The 23,266-nt window shown below is 36.0% G+C and overlaps 2 protein-coding genes across 2 annotated transcripts; one reads left to right on the top strand and one right to left on the bottom strand.

Moving 5' to 3' along the window:
- The first annotated feature begins 5,623 nt into the window (after positions 1-5,623).
- On the top strand, positions 5,624-8,075 carry nfkbiaa (nuclear factor of kappa light polypeptide gene enhancer in B-cells inhibitor, alpha a). Its single transcript, XM_081378323.1, has 6 exons — positions 5,624-5,996; positions 6,596-6,701; positions 6,795-7,002; positions 7,086-7,174; positions 7,290-7,547; positions 7,661-8,075. The coding sequence occupies exons 1-6, from the start codon at positions 5,755-5,757 to the stop codon at positions 7,691-7,693; spliced, it is 936 nt and encodes a 311-aa protein (XP_081234449.1). The 5' UTR covers positions 5,624-5,754; the 3' UTR covers positions 7,694-8,075.
- A 1,484-nt stretch (positions 8,076-9,559) lies between these two features.
- psma6b (proteasome 20S subunit alpha 6b) lies at positions 9,560-16,491 on the bottom strand. The gene is made up of 7 exons (XM_081378586.1): positions 16,298-16,491; positions 15,347-15,441; positions 15,048-15,129; positions 14,814-14,969; positions 12,342-12,520; positions 9,936-10,030; positions 9,560-9,731 (listed from the first exon to the last, which is right to left on the bottom strand). The coding sequence occupies exons 1-7, from the start codon at positions 16,371-16,373 to the stop codon at positions 9,674-9,676; spliced, it is 741 nt and encodes a 246-aa protein (XP_081234712.1). The 5' UTR covers positions 16,374-16,491; the 3' UTR covers positions 9,560-9,673.
- Between the last annotated feature and the right edge of the window lie 6,775 nt (positions 16,492-23,266).

The raw sequence follows: 23,266 nt of genomic DNA, 5'->3' as shown, positions 1-23,266 counted from the left end.
TTTGCTCTCAAATCAAGCCGCATGCACCACTTGTCACCATGATGGAAACTATCCTTAAACCAACATTAACAGAAATTCTTCTAAATTAGCATAACAAAACATTAATCAATACTCAATCTCCCACTAAACATTAATCTTGCACAAAAAAACACATTATATTACGCTTAATTTTAGCATTTACTCTCCCATTCAAGTGCCATTGGCAAAGCATACTGGGAAATAGACATCCCAGCCGTTTCAGTTAAACTTAAGTTTGTTTAAATTAAAATGAATTATTTCATAAAACTTAAAACAATGAAACAGTTCAGTTTACTTAAAATATATCAGTTCTGTGAACTTAAGTGCTAAGTGCTATCAGTTAACTTAAGTGCTAAGTACTCATAAAAGTTAATTTGACTGAACTAATTAGTTTAATTTAAGTTAGTCCTACTCAAACTAATTAAGTGTTTTGAGCGTTAGGGTTTACAGTGAAGGCAACAAAAGTGAACTTGACTTACTTTAACTTGATGAACTTGAAATAACAAACAAAAACTGAAACAAAAATGAATAAAAGTTATATAGACATATTTAAAAAAAAAATATTTAAAGCCTCCCTGTGTTGAAAATCAAGCTTTTAATGTTGTTTATATGTCTATGTGGTGTTTTTAATATGCTTTAAGACAAGTCATGTGCAAATTCAAAAGTCAACACCATTGCTGAGTATTTTCTCTTTAAAACTGCAGTGAACCAAAGACAGTCTCAAAAACAATTTGAATTCGATTTTCAATTTGAAATCGCTGGAGTTTCCTACGTCACAAACTACCTTGTAACCAACCAAGACAACTTGTGCTCGTCAACGAGTGGATCTCTGAGCTGGAGTGAGTGAGTGGAGGCGGGGGCTAATTCGCATATTCATAGTACCGCGTATATTAAATGAGGCAAGGGTGTAGAGTTACATTCAAGCTATTTTAATGCATGATAAATTCAAAACATTTAAATATGTAATTTCTGTAATCAAAGATGAGTTTTAAGGGATGAAATCATTGACTAAGGGGGACTTCATGTATATTATGACATTGTAAGTATAACCTTGCAAAAATTAGAGCATTTGTAATATACTATAATTCATATATATATTACAGTTTACTTATTTTATTACACACTAAAACCAATTTCATTACCCAAACAGGCTATAACACAAATTTATTTTTATTGTATTTGTACTCTATATGGTTTTATGTAAATTGTAGAATTACTATAGTAGGCCTATACATCCATTTTTTATGTGTTCCAACTCAACAAATGTCAAAGGGACTTCTAGAGAAATTCTCAGAAATTCTGAAGGGTGCAGTGAGACCCTGTGAATGGAAACCATCTTCATGATCTTTCCACAATACATCATTTACTGTATAATCAAAATAACAGTTGACATGTGAAGCCTTTTGTATCGTATGGTACGTCAATCATAAGATCTGGTCTTGCTGACTCAAATGTAGACGTATGGCAGGCGTAAAGTGTGGAAAAGGCCACTGGGTTTTGTTGTGTTATGTAACACTGTACAGAGAATACAAAAAAAAAAAAAAACAGAGAGTAGATCAGAACTTGTGACGTCATGAATGGCAGTTTAGTCAATTTTGCATCATCAGACTATTTACAGGAAACTACTGTCCATTATGAAAGAATGACGAATTGCCTTGAACTGTAAACTGCATAGAATAGAAAAAGAATTCACAGTGTCCAAAAATATAAATTGAACAAATAAACAGAAAGCTTTAGGATTTTTAAACATTTTAAACAAAGTCAACATAAAAGTTGAATGAAAAATAAATTAAATTGATTTACATTTTCAAATTCAAATTTTAACCCAGTGTATAATAATAATAGCCTAATAGTTACATTTTATTTGTTTATGTTTATAATAAATAATATTAGTTAACTATGTACTCAACTCGTACTAGGTACAAGGGTTAGGATTAGGGTTTGGGGTTGCACTTTATTTTACAGTATGTGTACTTACCTAAGAAAGTATTGGGTAATATATAAGGTAACTACATGGGTTAGAGGCAAGGTAAGCGATCGGTTCCAAAAACATTTTTTGTTATGCTGGTTGAAAGTCTCTTCACATCCTGATAGCAATCACTAACTTAAGTGGTCTAAATGTATTTATATGTATATATACACACATCATTTGTGGAAGGCGAAGGACCATAAACATGTTCGTCCAGTCATTGCATTAGGTCCGAATGCAATGATACAATGTCCTACCTGCCTGTCAACGTATGTACGTCCAAACCCCCGCACACCTGCTCACGCAGACTTCACATGTCATCCGCGCGTTTAATGCTGTACAGAACTAGACAGACGTCAGTCGCTGAGCACCGCAAACAAAACAGCAGCCGCCTTTTACAGTCCCTCCTGAACCAAAACAACCAGCTGCGTTCACAATCTACTGTCATTTAAGAGATGTAAACCTGTGACGTTACACTCGGAGCGGTTCGTGACTCGAGTTTATGTGTTTCAATGACAACACTATCAACGCCGAAATGAAACTGCAGCAGTCAGGTGGTACATGTTAGAGATCTTTAAGTTATGTTCATTGTTATTGTAATTTTATGTGCTTTGAGACAAGAGGTAGTTTAACGGCGTCTCTCGTGACACTTTTCTTTGGTCCCCTGCTGTGTGCGTTTATGTGTTTTGAAGGTGCATGGCTTTGAAGACGCTCTGAAGGGAGGGTGGGATCTTATGCTTTCAAAGCTAACTTGCTATTGCTAGCCTCTCCGGAAATTACCTACCCTACCTTAAAGGTTAGGTTTAGGGTTAAGTTCAGGGTTAGTACCTAGTTATTGCAATTACTATAATAAGTAGCCTACATAGTATGTACATGGGGAACAGGACTGTAAAATAGTTGCATGTAATTATGCATAATTTACTGTTAATCCTACAGTAAGTACATGCAAGATATGTAACAAGGACACTAAAATTAAAATGTTACCATCCTTTTTTCACCAACAAACATAAAGTCTCCCTTCCCCTTGTGGGAAGAAATATGGGTGGTTTCCTCTTAACCCACACTGAAATTTATATTTCAAAAACTTGCTAAAAATGCTAAAAAAGCAACAGGGGAAGGAGTCAGCTGACAGTGTGAAAGAGCAACATTCTACATTCCTCAAAAAGTAATAATGTGACATGCGTAGTTACTATTAGTAACACAACATTGTTGGTTGTTAGGATAAGGCAAACTTGAAATGTGGGAGGATCTTGCAAATCAGGTTCTGGAACAAGTGGTGTAGGGTTTTCCTGGTATGCGTATTCTTAAACATTTGAAGGAGTCTCGCTCTTTGTTTATTCGTGGCCTTGCGTAATTTGGAGAGTCTCGGAGACACCCCGAATACCACCGTGAACAGAAGCTGGATCATGACTCACTGTTCAGGCTAAGAACAGGTCTACCCCAGATTAACACATGCAGCCCACGCTCTGCTCTTTAAAGTCTTGTCAGAGTAAGAATATAGTGGGTCAAACTGTCGTCCCACACAGGGTTACAAATTAAAACCCGGACCTCCCAAAACTCCCTCCATTCAGAACGGAACTAATCCTCTGCAGCATGAAAAGACAACCAGGTTGAAGCAGTAAATAATTCTACATAGTACCGTACATTTAGTATAGAAGCTACTGGCGGATATAAAAGGGAATGTAGCCAAATTTTCCTCTTGGAACATTATGTGCATTCAAGTTCAAACCTGCATGCGCAACAATTCAGGGAATGTTCTAGTACTTTTTGTGAATGTCCTTTCCCTGAACTCAAACTGAACTTCATAAGCATCATTTCAATGATGCATTTCAATTGCTTTGTGAAAAAGCAGGCGAGACACGACAAGGCGTGATCCTGACATCCATCTTGACGCATGTCACGGTATCGCCATGGTGACATAAGAGCTGTTGGTAGAAACGGTTGCTATTGTTATGGCTCCTCCTTTATGCAAACAGAGCTTCAGTGGTTTCCAGTGCAAACGTCAGGTGAAGAAAGGTGCTGTAGACAGGACCACACTAAGCTTTATTTACCTGGAGTTTCCTTTTTTTTTTGGGCCTGTCCACCTGTCTTGCTCTGTTTGAAGGGGTGGATATGAAACCAGACAGATACTACAGTTCATACAGAAGACAAATGCTTGTTTTTAATCATGCAATTGAGGATAAATTAGTTACATTATATTTCACCATAAAAAAAGTTGCTGCCTTCATTTTTAAGTACAATCATGGATGTTCGAGTCATTTCAATTTAAATTAAGCCTATTAAACAGACTTAAAAAATGAGTTGAATCTTATAAAAGTTGAAATAATAAAAAAAATAATAAAAGCTCATTTTGATGAGTTAAATCAATGGAAAAACACATGTTATCATAACTTATTGATCTTTTTTTTTGTGTTCTTTTAGGGACACTACATTAATGTTGTCATGGAAAATACTAAAAAGACATGAAATAAGATGGTTGCCTCTAGAAAATTTGAAGGGGGAGCCCCGGAAAAAAAAAGTGCTGGGGAATATCGTGGACCCCCCAAACCTGAATCATGTGGAACATTGAGGGGCCTTCCATGTGGGATGTTTCACTTCAGTTACCTTAAACTGACTCAGCCCTTCTTAACCTCTTCACATTATTAATTCTGAAAAGGTTTCAGCATTTAGTGGAACATGTTGCACTATTAAGAACTTTACATTCTGCAAGCAAAAAACTGATGTCAAAGATTTTCACGGAATTTAAATACACATTTTTGCAAGTACATTTGAGGAACCAAGCCTGCCTTGATCTGAAGACACCTTACATCTGAAAAAAATTCCAACGTTTCTAAGATAAAGAATTTGTGTCGAGGTGATTTTTAGTGGATATAATAAAGTCAGTTCCCCTTGTAAGTTCCCACTTGTGTGCGTGTGTGTGTACACACACACACACACACACACACACACACACACACACATATATATATATATATATATATATATATATATATATATATGAAGAGTTCAGATGCAAAAGCCTCTAAGTGCCATCTGAAATTCTCTTCTAGAATGTTCATTTTTATCAAGCTTGTATATTTAAGTTCAGTAATTTCACTTAAATGGCAATGAAAATGACCTATTAATTGCCATTTAAGTGAAATTACTGAACTTAAATATACGAGCTTGATAAAAATGAACATTCTAGAAGAAAATTTCAGATGGCACTTAGAGGTTTTTGCATCTGAACTCTTCATATATATATATATATATATATATATATATATAAGCTTTGCTTAACAAGTTATATATTTAAATTATGTAACAAATTATAAAACCATATCATTTGTTACATAATCATTTTTGGGGTCACTATAGCCTTCGTATAGCCTATACAAAAAATAAACAAACAAAAATATTGTAGATATCAAGTGCTATTTCCAGCTGCATATATATTTCCTGCATTATTAATAGACCCCTTCCACATGCCTTTCATTCATGTTCTCTTGTCATTCATTTTACCCGTGCGTTTGGCTTATACTGCAAACCAGGTACATTTGAATGTGTAATAGGAAAATACAGATTTTCATTCTTACTTCGCGGAGTCATCTTGAGGGAAATTCTCTAAATAAAAGCCCGCCACGAGTTCCCCTTTTCAGAGTAAAGTAAAGATAAGTTGCGGATGGAAATCCCCCGATGAGCATGGAAGCGGAGGCGCGGCTATAAATGCGAGTCGCACCGCCCTTTCACCACACTTCACTGCTGACTGAGAGCGAGAGAGCGTCGCAATGGATGTACACAGAGCTGCCAGAATCAACTATATGGATTGTGATCTTAACGAAATGGATACGAAAAACAGGAAAATGCAACACTGCGAGGATCGCGTCGATAGCGGCGTGGATTCGCTAAAGGATGACGAGTATAGGAAAATTGTGGAGGAAATGGAGAATTTGTCTTTGCCGAACGCAAGTGCAAATTCAAAGGGGATGTGTGAACCTTGGACAGAAGAAGTCACAGAGGACGGAGACACGTAAGTTTAACTTAAAATATTAATAATGCAGTGCGAGCTTTTCTAGCGATAAAAGAACGTGCATGAATTAACCCATTATGCAACGACAATTCACCAACATTTACTTCAGTTTGGAGGGTCAAAAATGTATTTCATTAAATAAAACAAAGTTCAATTAAAAACAAAATGCATTTATTATTAAATTCTCTTTGCTTTATGAAAAAAAAAAAATCTGCAATTTTGATTCTGCAGATATAATTGTAAGCAGGCGACAACAAATTCTAAGTAACTTTTTTTAAGTGTATTTAAAGAAGTTATGCAAATAGTTTAACTCACGAGATATCGCTAAAGTGCGGAAGTAAACAAATATCGCTTTTTGGAGCAGCGCCCAAAGTGGGCGGAGCTTGAGAAACAAAGTGCGCAGGCAGGAAAGTCCCTGGCGCGCGGCCAAGCGCATAGAATGCATCAGATGTGTGGAGCCACACTGGTTGGAAATAACCTTAAAAACTCCATTATTGCGAAACGGCCGCCTGCTTTTACTGTGTGTCTTTCTAAACCACATCCTCTCAGAGTGTTCTTAAAATATTTTCTAAAAAAAACCCTCCCACATTATTTTCCAGGTATCTTCACCTTGCCATCATTCATGAGGCGGAAGATTATGCCATCCAGATCATCAAACAGTGTCAGAATGACCCGTTCCTGAACAGACAGAACAACCAAAGACAGGTAATTGAACCTCCCTGAAGAAAGACTCACTTGAACAATTCACCAAAAAAAAAAAAAAAAAAAAACTAATTAACTTCCAATTACCATCCGCAGACTGCACTGCATCTCGCCGTCATCACAGAACAGCCACACATGGTGGACCGACTGCTAAAGGCCGGTTGTGATCCACGACTGGTCGATCAAAGTGGAAACACGGCCCTCCACATCGCCTGCAAAAGAGGGTCGCTGACTTGCTTCTCAGTACTCACTCAGATTCAGACTCAGCATCTGCGCTCCATTCTCACCTTCCCAAACTATAGCGGTAAGTCAAAGACCCCCCTGACCATTTGAGCTTGTGACTTTTTGAAGTACAGTTTTTAAAGTATCATCCTTTTTTTATCACAGGACATACATGTATCCACATAGCAGCCGTTCACAATTACCTCTCAATGGTGGAAAGCCTGGTCCAGCTTGGGGCGGATGTAAACGCTAAGGTACGTTACTTGCCATTTCTACACCAATTTTTCTTTTTATAATACGTTCCAGCTACATAAATGACTCGCTTGAATGCTTGTAAAGAGAACTGACCGTGGTTTTTCTCACGTTCAGGAGCAGTGCAGTGGCCGGACGTCGCTTCATTTGGCCGTGGACATGCAGAACCTGGAACTGGTGCACACGCTCATTGCTTTGGGAGCTGATGTCAACAGTCTCACCTATGGCGGATACACGCCGTACCACCTGACCTTCGGCCGACACAACAGCGAGATCCAGAGGCAGCTTTACAGCCGGACGGCCCAAGAGCTCAGGCCGATGCCGGAGAGCGAGTCGGAGGAGAGCGAAGAGGAGCTTTCGTCTGATGATGACTGTGTAAGTTTTCTTCCAAAACGGCATTCCATCTTATTGTTGTTATCCATGTGGCATATTGCGTGAAAGTCATTTGAAAAACTCGTATTTATATTTATATATGTATCTTTTTATAGATGTATGACGACATCCAGTTCTGCGGGAGATAGTCTGGCTATCAGGACAACATTTCCCATAATGCAAAGCAGCTAATGCTGTAGGTGCTGTCTCAAGGTCTGTGTCGGGGTGTGCACTATCCCAGGACGCCAATCCTTTGGTGGGACTCCACAACGTGGAAAAGAGCTGCTCCCCCTGCCCTTGGGGACGTGATTGCGGTGGTCGAAAGAACCCCAGATACAGCTGGACCACAACATTTACTAATGTTTTTGAAGCCAAAGAGTTGGGAAAACATGTATATTTTGTGAATATATAGAGAGATATATTTTTATATTTGTAAATAAGTCAAATGAAACACTTGTCAATAATGTTTATAGTCTATGTATTACACTGTGAAAATATTTTTTACATTAAAAAGGAAAGAAACTAATTCCGACTTTGGGTGTTTTTTGTATTGAATGTCCAGAAGGCCTGGAAATTTTCTTGAGTTGCGAAACTTGTGAAAGAACATCACATTCCAGCACATAGTGGTAATTCAGAAAAAAAAAGCCCTCGATGTTGTACTGTAACTGCTATTGTTTCCTTTCTGGAACACATGAGTCACGTTAGATGCGTCACTGTAGTTTGAATAAAATTCCTTGGGTCTGCTGAAATGGAGTCATGTCTAACTGACTCACGCATAGTGTGAAGTTCCCCACGAGAAAGAGAAATGAACACCTGACCGCTAAAGGTGCGATGCTCAGAATCATTACGTATTCCACACCAGGATTTCATTATGTGACTAAATGAACAGATCATCCATAAAACTGTGTAATTTATGGATTACTCAGACAGCCACCTAATTCAGAGTCATAGCTTTCTATTTATTTAGGCATTAATCATGTTTCTGGAGACGGATACGCCAGGGATTTAGATTTTAAGGGAGATTCCGTTGCTTTGTTCTCCTGATGAGTGAATGAGTATCACAGGAGCTATTAAAATCATTTGGAAAGATTTCAATATGACATCATAATCATCCACAACACTGTCACATAGTAAATTCCTATTCATTTTTGAATTATGTCTCTTAAGCTCTAAGGCTGCAATTGGTTAATTAAAAATACAGTAAAAACAGTAATATTTAGAAATATTACAACTTAAAACTATAATTTTAAAATGTCGTTTATTCACTTGATTGCAACACAGGATCTGGATTTTCAGCAGTCTTCAGTGTCACATGACCCTAATATATATATATATATATATATATATATATATATATATATATATATATAAAAGGTCATGTGACACTTATATATATATAGTTTCATGAACTAACAATGCACAACAATTCATAGGTTAATGCTAATTTATATATATATATATATATATATATATTAATATTAATTAATATAAATATATTGTTCATTCCTGTTTGTTAATAATACATTAAATATTGTTAATTTTTATTTATAATTTATGATTTCAAATGTTCAAAATATATTAGTACATGTAGAATTTAACATTAACCAGGATTAATGAATGCTTTAAAAGCTTCATGATACCTTTAACACATTTTCTAATCTTCCTTTTTTCAAGCATGTATTTGTGGACCAGATTTACTGTGGGAATTCTACGGGAAATTACCAAAAAACCTCAAATTTGTTCAAACTTCCAGTCACATTGCAAAGTTGAAGCGAATCAGATGATCAGGAGTGTGAATAAACTCTAAAGCACGTGTTTGACTTTCCTTGCGTCATCTTCTTCAGTCAGCCCTAAGCGACTTATAGCACACTTAAGACGCTCAAAGTTCACAAATAATTCCACGAAGCGAGAAAATCAGCCTGGGAAAACACTGGATGCAGCGAAAATGAAAGATGTGCATGTCGGGGATTCCCCTAGCTAAACACTCAGATACACCAGAAGAAAAAGAGAAAGGAAGCTTACAAATATTTTTCTCAAAATGTGTTTAATGGAACGGGGAATTTACATAAGAACAAAAGATCTGAATGGGATCCTACGTATCTTGAACAGCAAGCAGCAGCCTGGAGATCTCAGTCCCTCTCAGACAGACAGACCAAATGAGTGTCCAATTCTGACTCTGACAGAATCCTGAAAGAGAGCAAGTCCTTTTAGGTGCCACAACCACCAAAAATATTCTTCATCAAGAGAAAAATATGCATCAGACATATACGAGGCATGTTGCATCACTTGACGAATATCAGTACTGAAGCGAACAACTGCCTTTCTAGAATTGATTTCCTGTAGAACAGAGACTCTCTCAGTGTAAAAGAACACGGTTCTTCCTGCACCCACCTGAATTTCGGATCCTCTGCTGTGACGACGCCTACCTCCAACTCAGAAGGCTTGAAATCGATTGCCAGCACAGTTGATAAACATGTGACCGCCGTCTGTGGATGGAAACGTTTGATTTAAAATAACTGTTTTCTATTTTAATATATTTAAAAATATAACTTAAACTTTCAGCATTACTCCAGTCTTCAGTGTCACATGATCCTTCAGAAATCATTCTAATTTGATGCTCAAAAAACATTCATTATTATTATCAATGTTGAAAACAGTTGTGTACCATTTTTTTCAGGATTCTTTGATGAATAGAAAGTTCTAAAGAACAGCATTTATTTGAAATAGAATCTTTTGTAACATTATAAATGTCTTTACTGTCACTTTTGATCAAATTCATCCTTGATTGAAGGATCTTCCCCCAAAAAAGTAAAATAAAAATTCGTACGGACCCCAAACTTTTGAAGGGTAGTATCCTGAAATAAAAATGTAAATAACTGTTTTCAACATTGATAATAATGAGAAATGTTTCTTGAGCATCAAATCATCATGTTAGAATGATTTCTGAAGAATCATGTGACACTGAAGACTGGAGTAATGATGCTGAAAATTCAGCTTTGCATCACAGGAATAACAGTGCAGTACAGTTTACTACCATATTTTCATAGAAAACCACTTTTTTAAATTGTAATAATATTTCACAATATTAAGTTTTATTGTGTATTTTTAATCAAGTAAATGCAGCCTGGGTGAGCAGAAGAGACTTATTTTAATAAAAATCTTACTAATCCAAAACTTTTGACTGGTAGTGTACTACAAAACGTTTTTTTGCTTTAGGATGTATATAAGATGCATAACAGTACAGCATACTTTATTTAAATATACATTTTAATTGTATTTCATTTTTTAAAGAGCAGATTGTTGATATAACCTTTCCTTTTTTTCATAAATTTCAAAGTACAAAAAATTACCATTATTCCCCTATTTACAAATAAATTGTGTAATAAATCAGGAAGCAAGCATATATAACCAAACCATTCGGTAATATCTTTAACTACATTATTGAGCAAAGCAAGTTTAGAGGAAGTTGATATTTCCATTCCAAAGAAATTGTGCTATAGAGACAAGAGACTAAAAACCACTGTGGGACCAGATGGTTAAATGTACAGTGCTATGCATAAGTTTAGACACCCATGCTAAAGTTGACTAAAAAGAGGAATAAAAAATCATCTTTTGGAAATTGAACTTAATGCCTTAATTTAAAAAATGAGGAAAAATCCAACCTTTAAGGACACCAATTTTCTTTGTGAATGAATAATGTACCGTAAATAAATAAATGTTCTTCCTTAAAATACAGGGTGCATAAGTTTGGACACCCCTATGTTAAATTCCCATAGAGGCAGGCAGATTTTTATTTTTAAAGGCCAGTTACTTCATGGATCCAGGATACTATGCATCCTGATAAAGTTTCCTTGGCCTTTGGAATTAAAATAGCCCCACATCATCACATAGCCTTCACCATACCTAGAGATTGGCATGGAGTACTTTCCATAAGATCATCTCTCAATGCAAATCAAACTAGCTATTAGGCTAACTGAAATAAAACCATGCCAATCTCTAGATATGGTGAAGGCTAACAATCTGGGAATTTAACATGGGGTGTCCAAACTTATGCACCCTGTATTTTAAGGAAGAATATTTATTTATTTACGATACATTATTCATTCATAAAGAAAATTGGTGTCCTTAAAGGTTGAATTTTTCCTAATTTTTTAAATTAAGGCATTAAGTTCAGTTTCCAAAAGATGATTTTTTATTCCTCTTTTTAGTCAACTTTAGTATGGGTGTCTAAACTTATGCATAGCACTGTAATTACAAAAAAAGTGAAAAAGTTCACTTTTAGCCCCATTGGCTTTCCAATACTACTTGGTTTGTCATCTAATGCACTGACATTAATAGATAAAATAAAAAAATCAACTTGATTGTGTCGAGGCTTCCGGTCTCATCCACTTCGTTATTTTAGCTGAAAATAAGTTATGGTGCTTGATATTGCAAAACTTGTGCAATATTGACTTGTTATATTATTTTAATTTAGTATCATAATAATTATAAACAATGGTTTTCAGCGCGAATTATTTGGCCATTTACTGCATTTAGTTAATCTTCCCGTTATTTCACTATAGCGGCAAATGGATCGGAAGTCTCGGCACATTCACAGAAAATAGCTTACTTCCGCAATGAAAAATAAGGTTCAAATTTGTTGTAACCTGATGTTAAAAGCACAAAAATAACATTTTTACCTGCAGCATACTGCTAAAATTAAATGATAAGCTGGTGTGGGCAATGTTAGCAGCTAGAATCAATTCTGCTAAAGCTGTATAGAAAAGTCTTCTTGAATTGTAGCCTGTTCTGATGTACCTCAACTGTCTGCGCAAAGGTCCAATCGAGTTTCTTCTTGACTTTTTTCTCCAGGAAGCTCGTAGCCTCTGTCTGCTTGACTCCTGCTGCTGTGGCCTTGAACCCACAGTAATAACCTGCAGGGTCACACTTGTACACCTGCGGCCCCAGCTCTTCATCCAGACCAATCACAATCATGCCTGGAACAAAAAAACAATACACAAAACTTAAAGGGGTCATATAATGGTACATGCACTTTTACAAGTTGATTGTACTGAAATGTGTGTTGGCAGTGCCTGTACACAACCATCATAAAATGCTAAAAATCCATCCAGTGTTTTTTGTTTATCTTCTTTTATGTTTCCTCCCATCTCAAATCAAGCTGTTCGATATTGTGACGTCACAAAATCGACGCCCCTCCCACGATTGTTGATTGACAGTAGCGTTTCAACACAGCCATGAGCGAGCTGTCAGTCATAGCCTGCGCGGACCGGCGCATCATTGTTGATAGCTGGAGCACTGAGCAGAATGGCGTCTAAGCGATTGTGGTGTTCTGTTCTTGGGTGTATTAACGAACACAGCAGTCATATTGATGTTCTTAAATCCGAACCGCTGAAGACGCAGTGGCTGAGTTTGTTTTCGAAGGGAACATTCCCCACGATCAACGTCAATGCTTTCATGTTTGCGCGAATCATTTCACCAGACTGCTTTACAAACAAAGTCAGTATAAAGCTGGTTTTGCTAAAAGCTGCTCCTGAAAAAAGGATCGGTACCAACTTCGTGTTCCTGCTGCACCTCCAGAAGAAGTGAGTGTAACGTTTTATTAAGCTTTATATTAATCTTTATATTAATCTTTGCAAATCGCTTGCACGCTTCATGATGAATGCAGCTATTTTTACACTCATTCTCAATATAATTCATAATCCCACGTTTATAATGAACAACGCGTAATGGTTATTGTGTTACAAAAGGTGTACGCACAGAACAGAGGGGCGGGGTGAGCAAAGCTCATTATCATTTAAAGACACATGCACTTAAACGGCGTGCTGAAAACAGAGCTGTTTTTGACCAGGTAAAATCAGTGTTTTCTTACAATACTAATGAGAATTTTTAATTAAAGTATATTACAAACTTTTAATTTAGACCCTAAAGAATCATATTAGCTTGTACAAAAATGGCATTATATGACCCCTTTAAAGGAACTTTGCAGCGTACAAATATGAGCATAAACAGCCAACATGCAATGTTAAAGTCACCATGAAATCAAAAAGGACCATTCTTGTTTTCTATGGAAAATTACAGTATTTGTTAAGAGTGGGAATCTTTTGGTAGCTCACAATTCGATTTGAATTGATTCTTGAGGTCACGATTCGATTTCAAATCGATTCTCAATTTTGATTGGATATGTGCATTTTGATTGTAGTTTACTGTTTTGTGGAACTTTTCTTATTTGACTGCGGTAGACAGTTTAATGGGTCTAGAAGAAAAAAAAATCCTTCTGAATTAAATGTGAACCTTGAAATTTATTTTGTTTTTCTAATTTTAGTCAACCCAGCATTATAAAACAAATGCCTTTAAAGCTGACTACAATCATAACAGTCTTCTGTAATAAAGCAAGGCAGTTAAGTTTTTCAAGTACAGTAGCATAGGTTTATTAAACGTAGTAAGAAATACTACCGAAATTGAATAATCAAGTGTAAAAATAAAATACTGTATAGTCTTCACTGTATGAATTAAATATACTGTATAGTCTTCACTGTATGAATTAAATATAAACTGATTCATAACAAGGATTAAAAAAAGTGTTTCGGTCAAAAGCAGTGAGTTTTTTTATTAACATTAATTAAACGGATGGCAACAGTTTATGATGCGGCTGGCTGTCCCTTTAAGAATGAATGCACGGATATTGTTTTCGTTTGCATAAGACACAACAGACTCTGTTTGAATTGAATAGTCCACAGTCCACACGATGTGCATTTTGACATAATTGTGTGTGTGTAGCTGTGAAAGAGAACTGAATTCGCAATCGCGTGCATGTGAGAGGCGGCATCTGTGCGCGTACTTTGGCTGTGCGTCCGTCAGCGCAAGCAAATCGATAGAAGATAGAATCGCGATTTATATATGAATCGATTTAAAAAAAAAATATTGGTAGACCAATCACAACAGATTGTGCCATCTGACCAATCAGAGCAGAGTAGACCAATCACAACAGACTGGGCCATCTGACCAATCAGAGCAGAGTAGGCTCTCAGAAAGGAGGGGTTTAGAGAGACTGAATCCTTTATCAACCGTTTCAGACACTGTGGGAAAAGAGTTGATGCTGCAAATGTATATTATGAGAAAATTAAAGTGTTTTATTGTCCTTGGATGAATGTAAATCTATAGTAGGAGACCTCCAAAACAACATTAGGAACCTTTAAAACAGCATAATAGAGGCAATTTAAACTACATTATAAGTGTGTGTAAATAACTGAGGAAAAGGTGTTTACTTACAGCAGCCGAGCGGCCTCATCTCTGCGTTTTGTGTATAAACCTGAGAGATATCAGCGATCCTTTTACAAAGCATGTCTACTGGAATCTCATAGCCATACTTGTACTTCCAGTTCGCCGCCTCATAGCGAGCTCGCTGCACCTGAGACCTGCTGTCAGCTGAACACAAACACAAGGCAATGATGAGCGCATCACTTCCAGCAGACATCGTGAAAAGTACCATGATGAGATCTGTACCTGTCATTCCTGACATCACGCAGCCAATGCTCTCTGTGATTCTGAATAAATGAGTGACAGTGGAAGAGTCCAGCAGCTTGTCCTGGAAAATAGAGAAAAGCACCACAAGAACATTAATTAAAAGTCCCCTTTCCCACCAAACGTCCTGCACGTTTCCACCACAGAAAAGGCATTCCGGGTCAAAACAAACTGAATTAAAAGCAATTCAAATTGATGTTTGAATGTGTTTCTTTGTGGGGTGGTTATAACACCCCGCCAAGCCATTTTGGTGGACAAACGGTACATGAAAGCAGACTTACTGGGACTTTTTTCTGTGTGACGACTACAGCACAGTCTTTCCCCCGAACAGCAACTGATGTCAGACCGCCCTGGTTTATGGCCTTGAATGCATATTCTGTAAGAATGAAATTAAGTTATTAATTAAGTTGTATATGTGATGCACGTGATTTACTAGCAAAGTGAATGAGTAATTTGGTGCATTACAACAAATAAATAAAAAAAACCACATAAATATACAATTTTTCCATCACGCTTTAACAGTTAAAACAATAACTGTAGTAACTACAGTATTTTGACGTTTAGGGTATTTCACAATGAGCCTCTTATTTATACAAAAGCCCTTAACGTGTTGAAAAATACAAATGCAATACAACTTTTGGTATTAATAGAAGAATATGATTTACAAGAAAAGACCTAGAGATTTAAATGCATTTATTTTATTTGTTATTTAATTTATTATTTTTCTTTTTAATGCACCTGATCCTACTGTTCTAATACAAATATATAAGTTGTTGGTACGAATTGTTCAATAAAATGTACACAACACACAATATTTATAGAATTAGCCATAACCTACACCTTAACCAACAGATATGTCAAGGCACATCACTGTTGCATTAGAGCAGTTAACACACATTTATAAAACACTGTTAAATTGATATCTGTAAATGTGTTAAATTAAATTATTACATTCAAAAACATCATCGAGCCGATTCTCCATCATTAACTCACTCGCTCGAGCTAACGGTCTAGCTAGTAACTTAGACTAATATGATTTAATATAAAAAGAAAAGAAAAAACACACAAACACACATTCAGCTAAAAGAAGTTTTATATGACAGAATAATAATAATAGCATTTCATAATAAGCCGCTGCTGTAAGAGTGAGTGAGTGAATGAGCTGAACTGTAGCGACATGACTGTGCACTTACTAGCTGTTTTTCAAGTCAAATAAAGTCTTTCGTACTCACCTACTTGGTAAAGTCTTCCTTCCGGAGAAAAGATAGTGATGTGACGGTCAAACCCCGCGCTAGAACCCCGGGACATGTTTATAAGAAGTTTATCTAACGTAAAATTGCAAAAGTGTTGCAGGCTACACAGAATAGCAACATGCAGAACGAATGACCCGGAAGCAGTGTGCACAGATTGTTTTTCCGGGTCAACATCGAACGCAAAGGTGCACAGTCATTTTATTATTATTATTATTATAATGATTATTATTGATAATTTTACAGTTTTTAACACAAATTAATGTTGTATAATGTATTAGTTTTCTCTGTTTTATATTAAACTTTACACTGACCCAAATACAATTTAAAAAAAGAAAAGAAAAAAGAAAAGAAATAAAACAATATTTTTTAAAAACATTAATTAATGTATACTGACATTAGATTCCAGTCATACCGGTTTTTTTTTTTTTTTTTTTTTTTTTTTTTTTAGAAAAATCTGTATTGTTTTCTATAGTGGGTCCTCTCCTGTCAAAAGTGAACAAGCACGATGATTCACCCCAAAATGAAAATTCTCTCATTACGTACTCCCCTCATGTCGTTCCAAACCCGTACGACTTTTAGTCATTTTAGGAACACAAATTAAGATATTTTTGATGACATCTGAGAGCTTTCAATCTCTCCTCTGACAGCCTACTGACGCTTGACGCTTCAAAAAGTTCGAGATCGTAAAACTAATCCATATGAATTAGCCTAAGCGGTTTAGTCCACATTTTCTGGAGAGACTAGATCTCGTTTATGAAAAAAATATTGAATTTAGGCTTTTATTCACATATAAGCATTGATCAGCGAACAAACAGAAGCTCAACCGACCATAAAGCGATCGTGTCTCTCCAGAAATGTTGGACTATATTTGTATTCCGAAGATGAACGAAAATCGTGGGTTTGGAACAACATGAGAGTAATTAATGACAGAATTAAACATTTTGGGTGAACTATCCCTTTATGTTCAACTAACTGCATTTTTTATAAATTTAACCTATAATACATTTTCATTAAACGGCAATTAACATGCAATTTAGGGTTAAAAAAAAAAACACTACAATTGACCCAAGAATTAAAAAAAGAAGATATTTTGAAGAATGTCAAACCAAACAGTTGACGGCCATTAATTTCCAGTATTTTTTTCCCCAATACTAGTCAATGGGGTCCATCAACTGTTTGTTTTGATATTCATCAACATATCTTCTTTTGTGTTCAGCAGAAGAAAGAAATTCATAAATTTTTGGAACAACTTTAGGGAGAGTAAATGATGACAGAAGTTTCATTTTTTGGGGGTGAACTAATCCTTTCAGTATATTCCTTAAAAGTATACTCTTTTTAAAAGTTTGCTAAATTGTTCACCTGACCATGCTGTGTCTTGCAATTCACCTTATTAATTATAACCACAAAATACGGTTTTCCAGCACTCTAAAGGCTTTACAAAAACATAAAATGCCCCTCTATAAAACTTTTAACCTCTAAAACCCTAACCTTAACTAACTTCATAGACACTGGTTGCTATATATAATTTGTGGCTGTTTTTCACATACACTTTCTCAGAAGTAGCCAAACATTTTAAAAGGAAACCTTTGGATCCTTGATAATCTCATCAAATATCTATACCTCAAAGTTAATGAAAACAAACTTTTATATCTTAAATGCATGTTTAAAATCTAGGTTTCTCAGCCCATCCTTTCAAAGGATAAAATGTATGAATTTTAGGGCGAAATGTTCTTGACCCCAAAACTCTGAGTTACATGTTTGGCTGTTCTGACTTGGCGTTTCAGATGTTACTGACCACACGGTTGTGAATTTATCTCATCTCTTAGCATGTTCTGTTTCAGAGAAAATGGTTCAAACCTATCTCATCTCACTTCCTTTATGCTTTGGTATTTGATTCTTAGAAGCATAGATTAGTCCATGCAGTTAAATCACATGCTTTAAGGTAAGGAGAAGAGGCAAAAAGATGTGCACAATACATTTTACTGTATGTCTTTTCATATATTTATTTATTTCAGTCCAGTTGTAGTGTGGTGTTGTTAAACCTCACAGAGAGGTAAAATGAGGAAAGAAAACAAACCATTTGAAATAACAAAAGTACCTGAAGTGCAAAAAGTGGTGAGAAACGGCCATTTCTATAACACCCACCACACTGAAATCCCTTTGTGATCCAATTCATCTTCGTTAAACGTTAAACTGTGGGAGTGTGTCAGAGCTGTTTCCTGCTCTCTCACAGGTACCACTGCAGATAGAGTTGTGTAATGTGTGAATCTGGAGGCTGGTAAAAACCAGAACACTCATAACGGTCACTGGCCAAAATAAAGCAACTAATGGAAAATTACTATAAATATATATTGAGCGTGAAAATGTATTCATTGAAGGTCAGTGACATTTTTAACAATCAAACTTGACATCTTCTAAAAGAAAAGTCCCTGTGACCACTTCCCATTTGAATACTCTGTAATGAAAGAGTGAATGAAGTCACTTCTGTTGCAGCATTTTTTAATTTTTTTTTGCAACAATATTGCCTGCAACCTATGCAAAATAATCCTAATGGTGGATGAATCGTGTGTGTGTGTGTGTGTGTGTGTGTTTGTGTAAACAAACAGTTGCATCCCCATTGACTTCCATATAAGGAAAAAAAAAAAAATTACTATGGAAGTCAGTGGTGACCAGAAACTGTCTGGTTACCAAACATTCTTCAAAATATCTTCTTTTGTGTTCAACAGAAGAAAGAAACCCATACAGGTTTGGAACAACTTGAGAAGAATTATGTCAGAATATTAGTTTTGGGGTGAACTATCCCTTTAAAAAATAATGGTGGTCTGCCAGCTTTCTTCAAACACAAAATAATATGTTCTGTGAATTAATGTTTGTTTTTCTTGTAAATTCAAATTGAATCAGTTTGTATTTTAGGCTAATACCAACACTGATATTACATAGGCTAATATGTTTTCTTAGCTTGCATAACTTAATTGTATCAAACTGAAAATGTTATATAGAATTACTTCTATACATCAAATTAAGTGGTGTACAGCACATGGCCAAATGATGTCTGGATGGGATGCTTGTTTTTAATGACACTACTATTAAGTCTAATTCAACCATCAAAATATATATATATATATATATATATATATATATATATATATATATATATAAAAAAAAAAAAAAATTATATATATATATATATATATATATATATATATATATATATATATATATATATATATATATATATATATATATATATATATATATATATATATATATTTATTTATATATTTATATATAATGTATAGAGAGGCGGCCGTTATAGCGAATAACAAGCCCGACAGGCTGAACGACAGTTCTTGACAGCCCGAAGGGCTTGCTATTCGCTATAACGACCGCCTCTCTCTATACATTATCCCGCTCATTACATGGCTACCTAAAATATAAATAATTAATTTGACACAAATTATTGATTTAAAAAGGCGTTTATTGTTTTAAAAACGATTGTATTACTTCCGCCAAAGAAAATAGTCCGTTCCGCGTCCATAGCAACGCGCTGTTTTGCATGGCAACGGTCTGTTATAGTTCGCGGCGGTCTGTTATCAAAATCAAGAAATAACAGACCGCATTCTACATTGGAATTCAGCCAAGCCATGTAATATATATATTATATATATATATTACATGGCTTGGCTGAATATATATATATATATATATATATATATATATATATATATATATATATATATATATATATATATATATATAGGCTATATTATAAAAAAGCAAAATACAGGTTTTCTTTTACTATACAAAAAATGCATTTAAAAACAAAATCTCACAGAAAAAAGCATGCATTGACTACAACATAATCAGTTATCAATATTTCATTTTGTCTTGAAAAGACTGAACCAATGAACTCACCAGTGAACCAATGAACTCACTTTCATTGGTTTCATCATTTTTGTATGTGTTCATAATTTCATTGTATGACAGCCCGGCCAAAAATTTCATTGCGTTATCACAAATAAAACAATTGACTCCAAGCACATACGCAATATGTCTACAATTATTTTTTTTTATAATATCTGATTAAATGTTAAAGATGTAAATTTTCCTAAGCCGGACATCAATTTTGGCTGTGCTGGGATGGAAGAAATCATAATCATAATCATCAATTTTACATTGATGATTACAATTTTACATACATTTGCTTTAGATTTAGAGCTTTACATTCAGTAGTTCAATCAACCTTTAAAATAGAGTTTGTCAGACAAAACCAAAGTTTTTTTTTTTTTTTTTACAATATAGGCTTGAAATCTGAACCTCCTCTTTGATTCTCTTTGTTTCTGCCAGGCCACCGAAACACTGTTACTGTCTTTGCTCTATTACGTGATCTTGAATTTCACCTATGAAATATGACAAATGATGTCATGCTTTGGTGGAGTCAAGAAAAAAAAAAAAAAACATTACCGAGTGGACATGCGTCTTGACATGTAGCCTACTGGATGTGGATGAAGCCACTGCCAGTGAATCATGGATATCTCAAAATTCCCCTCACACAGTCAACATGAAGTCATTATTTTGTGCATGGATTGAGCCAAAAATACATGTGAGGTCAAGAACCACTCCACACTTCTCAATATAACACTGCAATATCTACTGCTCATCCTGCAAATAACAAAACAAAATCATATGTTGAAAATATGGCGTACAAACCCTTATCAGCGAGGTGTATTTAGTAAGTCTGTGAATGTGAGGAACACACCGAATCTCGAATAACATTCACTCTTTTTAAATTTTCACCAGCTTCCCTTAAATAGTTACAGTTCCTCTTCTCTAAAATCCCCTGAACTTTCCCTGTCACGTCTGGCACAGGTGTGTGATAATGCGTATCCCAGAAAAGCATACAAGGCTGCTGAGGCGCTTCACCAAAACAATAACATTGCAGAAACAGGACTTTTGATTTGATCAAGAGTTTAACTGTCATTGGTGAAAGTGCAAAGCTGCCAGCTGCTTCCCAGAGCAGTGTGAGGATATATTGTGCGGAGGACATGGAGTGGGGATTTACACATCTGTAATTGATCAGGCTCTCGGGGAATTCCCTCGTGCATGTATCTATTTGCTTTTTTATAACCGAGGCGTATCTTATAACATGAACCAAACCTCAGCGGGCAAACGCTTTTCTTATGGTGTCAACATCTGCTACTACTGTTACACCTTCACACTGACAGCAAGGTTTTTTGTTGTTGTAGAGGGCCAACTTCAAAACCCGCACGCCTTCAAATAAAAAAAGCCAAAGCTTACAACATGCTGTGCTACGTGTGAAAATGGGTATTTGAGTTATGGGAACGGGGCTTTTAGTTGATGCAGTGCACAATGTAGCAAGAGTATTTACCACAAATCTTTTGATGTGGGTATGTATATTTTCCCCCAAGACATGAAACAAGACTCTCATCTCTTTATGTTCTACATGTGACACTATGTAAAAGGAACCATGCCTCTCTAGGGGCTCTTTTTAAGGGTATTCATCCAGTGGCGTCAGCAGTTGCATATGTAAGGGGAGTTCCTTTCTTTCCTTTTTTTTAATGATAGCTGATTCTGTTCAATAACTTTCCCATGAAAAAAAAGAACAGTAAATTCTCTGAATTAAATCTCTCTCTCTCTCTCTCTCTCTCTCTCTCTCTCTCTCTCGTTTAGTGAGTGTATACTATGCTTAAACTTTGCCACACAACACTGACTGAGCAAATAAATATAGTAAACAATAGGATAAAAATGACTTTTTTTTTGCCACAAAATTACGTTTTATTGTGTATTTTACAATTATTACTATGGAAAAGCACATCCCAGACAGCAACAGTGTTGGCCCAGATCCGTCCCACATCTGGGTCGTGTGGAATCCACGTGTAGGCCTACCAGATGTGAGCCGGATCTGGGGCGACACTATGTTACTATATCTCTTCCTCGTTGTCTCTCCCACTCAAGCGCGCACACATAATACAGTAGGCTACAGACACACACTCGCACAGAAACGTGTTGTCAGCAGCGCTGCTCTGACGACTTTATCAGTAAAACAGTTTAGCAACTTAAAAGCTACATGACGTTTCTCACTAGCGAGGTGCAATGCAGATAAAAGTAGTTTCGCTATTATAGACGCTGGTGCAGAACACTGTTGAGAGACTGACGCAATTCACACACTTAATCTCTCTCTCTCTCTCTCTCTCTCTCTCTCTCTCTCTCTCTCTAATAACTGCATTAAAGGAGAACTTGGTAGCTTTTTTAACTTAATAAAACTGTCTAGAAATCATTTGGATGGTTAAACAACCTGTTCTGGTGATATTGGTGACTTTCCCCGCTCCCCCCAGCGTTCCCAGGCGGAAAACCAACCTTGCAACTTGTTCACTACCGTCCCGGCAAGATAGAAATTGGAAGTCTCGTGAGAAGCGAAAGCGAGAACGAGAACGAGCGCGAAACACAAATTGCTTTACGGCAATTCGACATAAACACACACGCATTTATGATGTATTACCAGATTACCCACCTCAGTAGACATAGCTCCACGCGATACAGTTGGCTTGCTCCGATCAAAACAAACGCACATGAGCAGCGGTAGAGAGGGGGAGGAGGCTGCCGCAAGTGAGTTTTTTACGACTGTGTTGTGAAATATACGCCCCACCACAGCTGTAGGGGGAGCTCGTGGGGAAAACATGCGACAACAAAAGGGAAAATCAGCGAAGAAGTGACTAGAGTTCGCTAGAGTTGCCGAGTTCTCCTTTAATAACCGCATTAATTGACATATGAACAAACGACCGCCAATTAATGTTTAAAAGAAAAAAAGTTGGTTTTATAGGGATAATCAACATAAATAATAAGGCCTGTATAAGGCCTAATATAAAATAATACTACAGCCTAAGGCCTAATATAAAATAATTATTTCATAGGAATTATTCGAGTTTG

Source organism: Scardinius erythrophthalmus, assembly GCF_964197995.2.
Source record: "Scardinius erythrophthalmus genome assembly, chromosome: 11".
Lineage (NCBI taxonomy): Eukaryota > Metazoa > Chordata > Actinopteri > Cypriniformes > Leuciscidae > Scardinius > Scardinius erythrophthalmus.
This window is presented reverse-complemented; position numbering and strand designations above follow the sequence as displayed.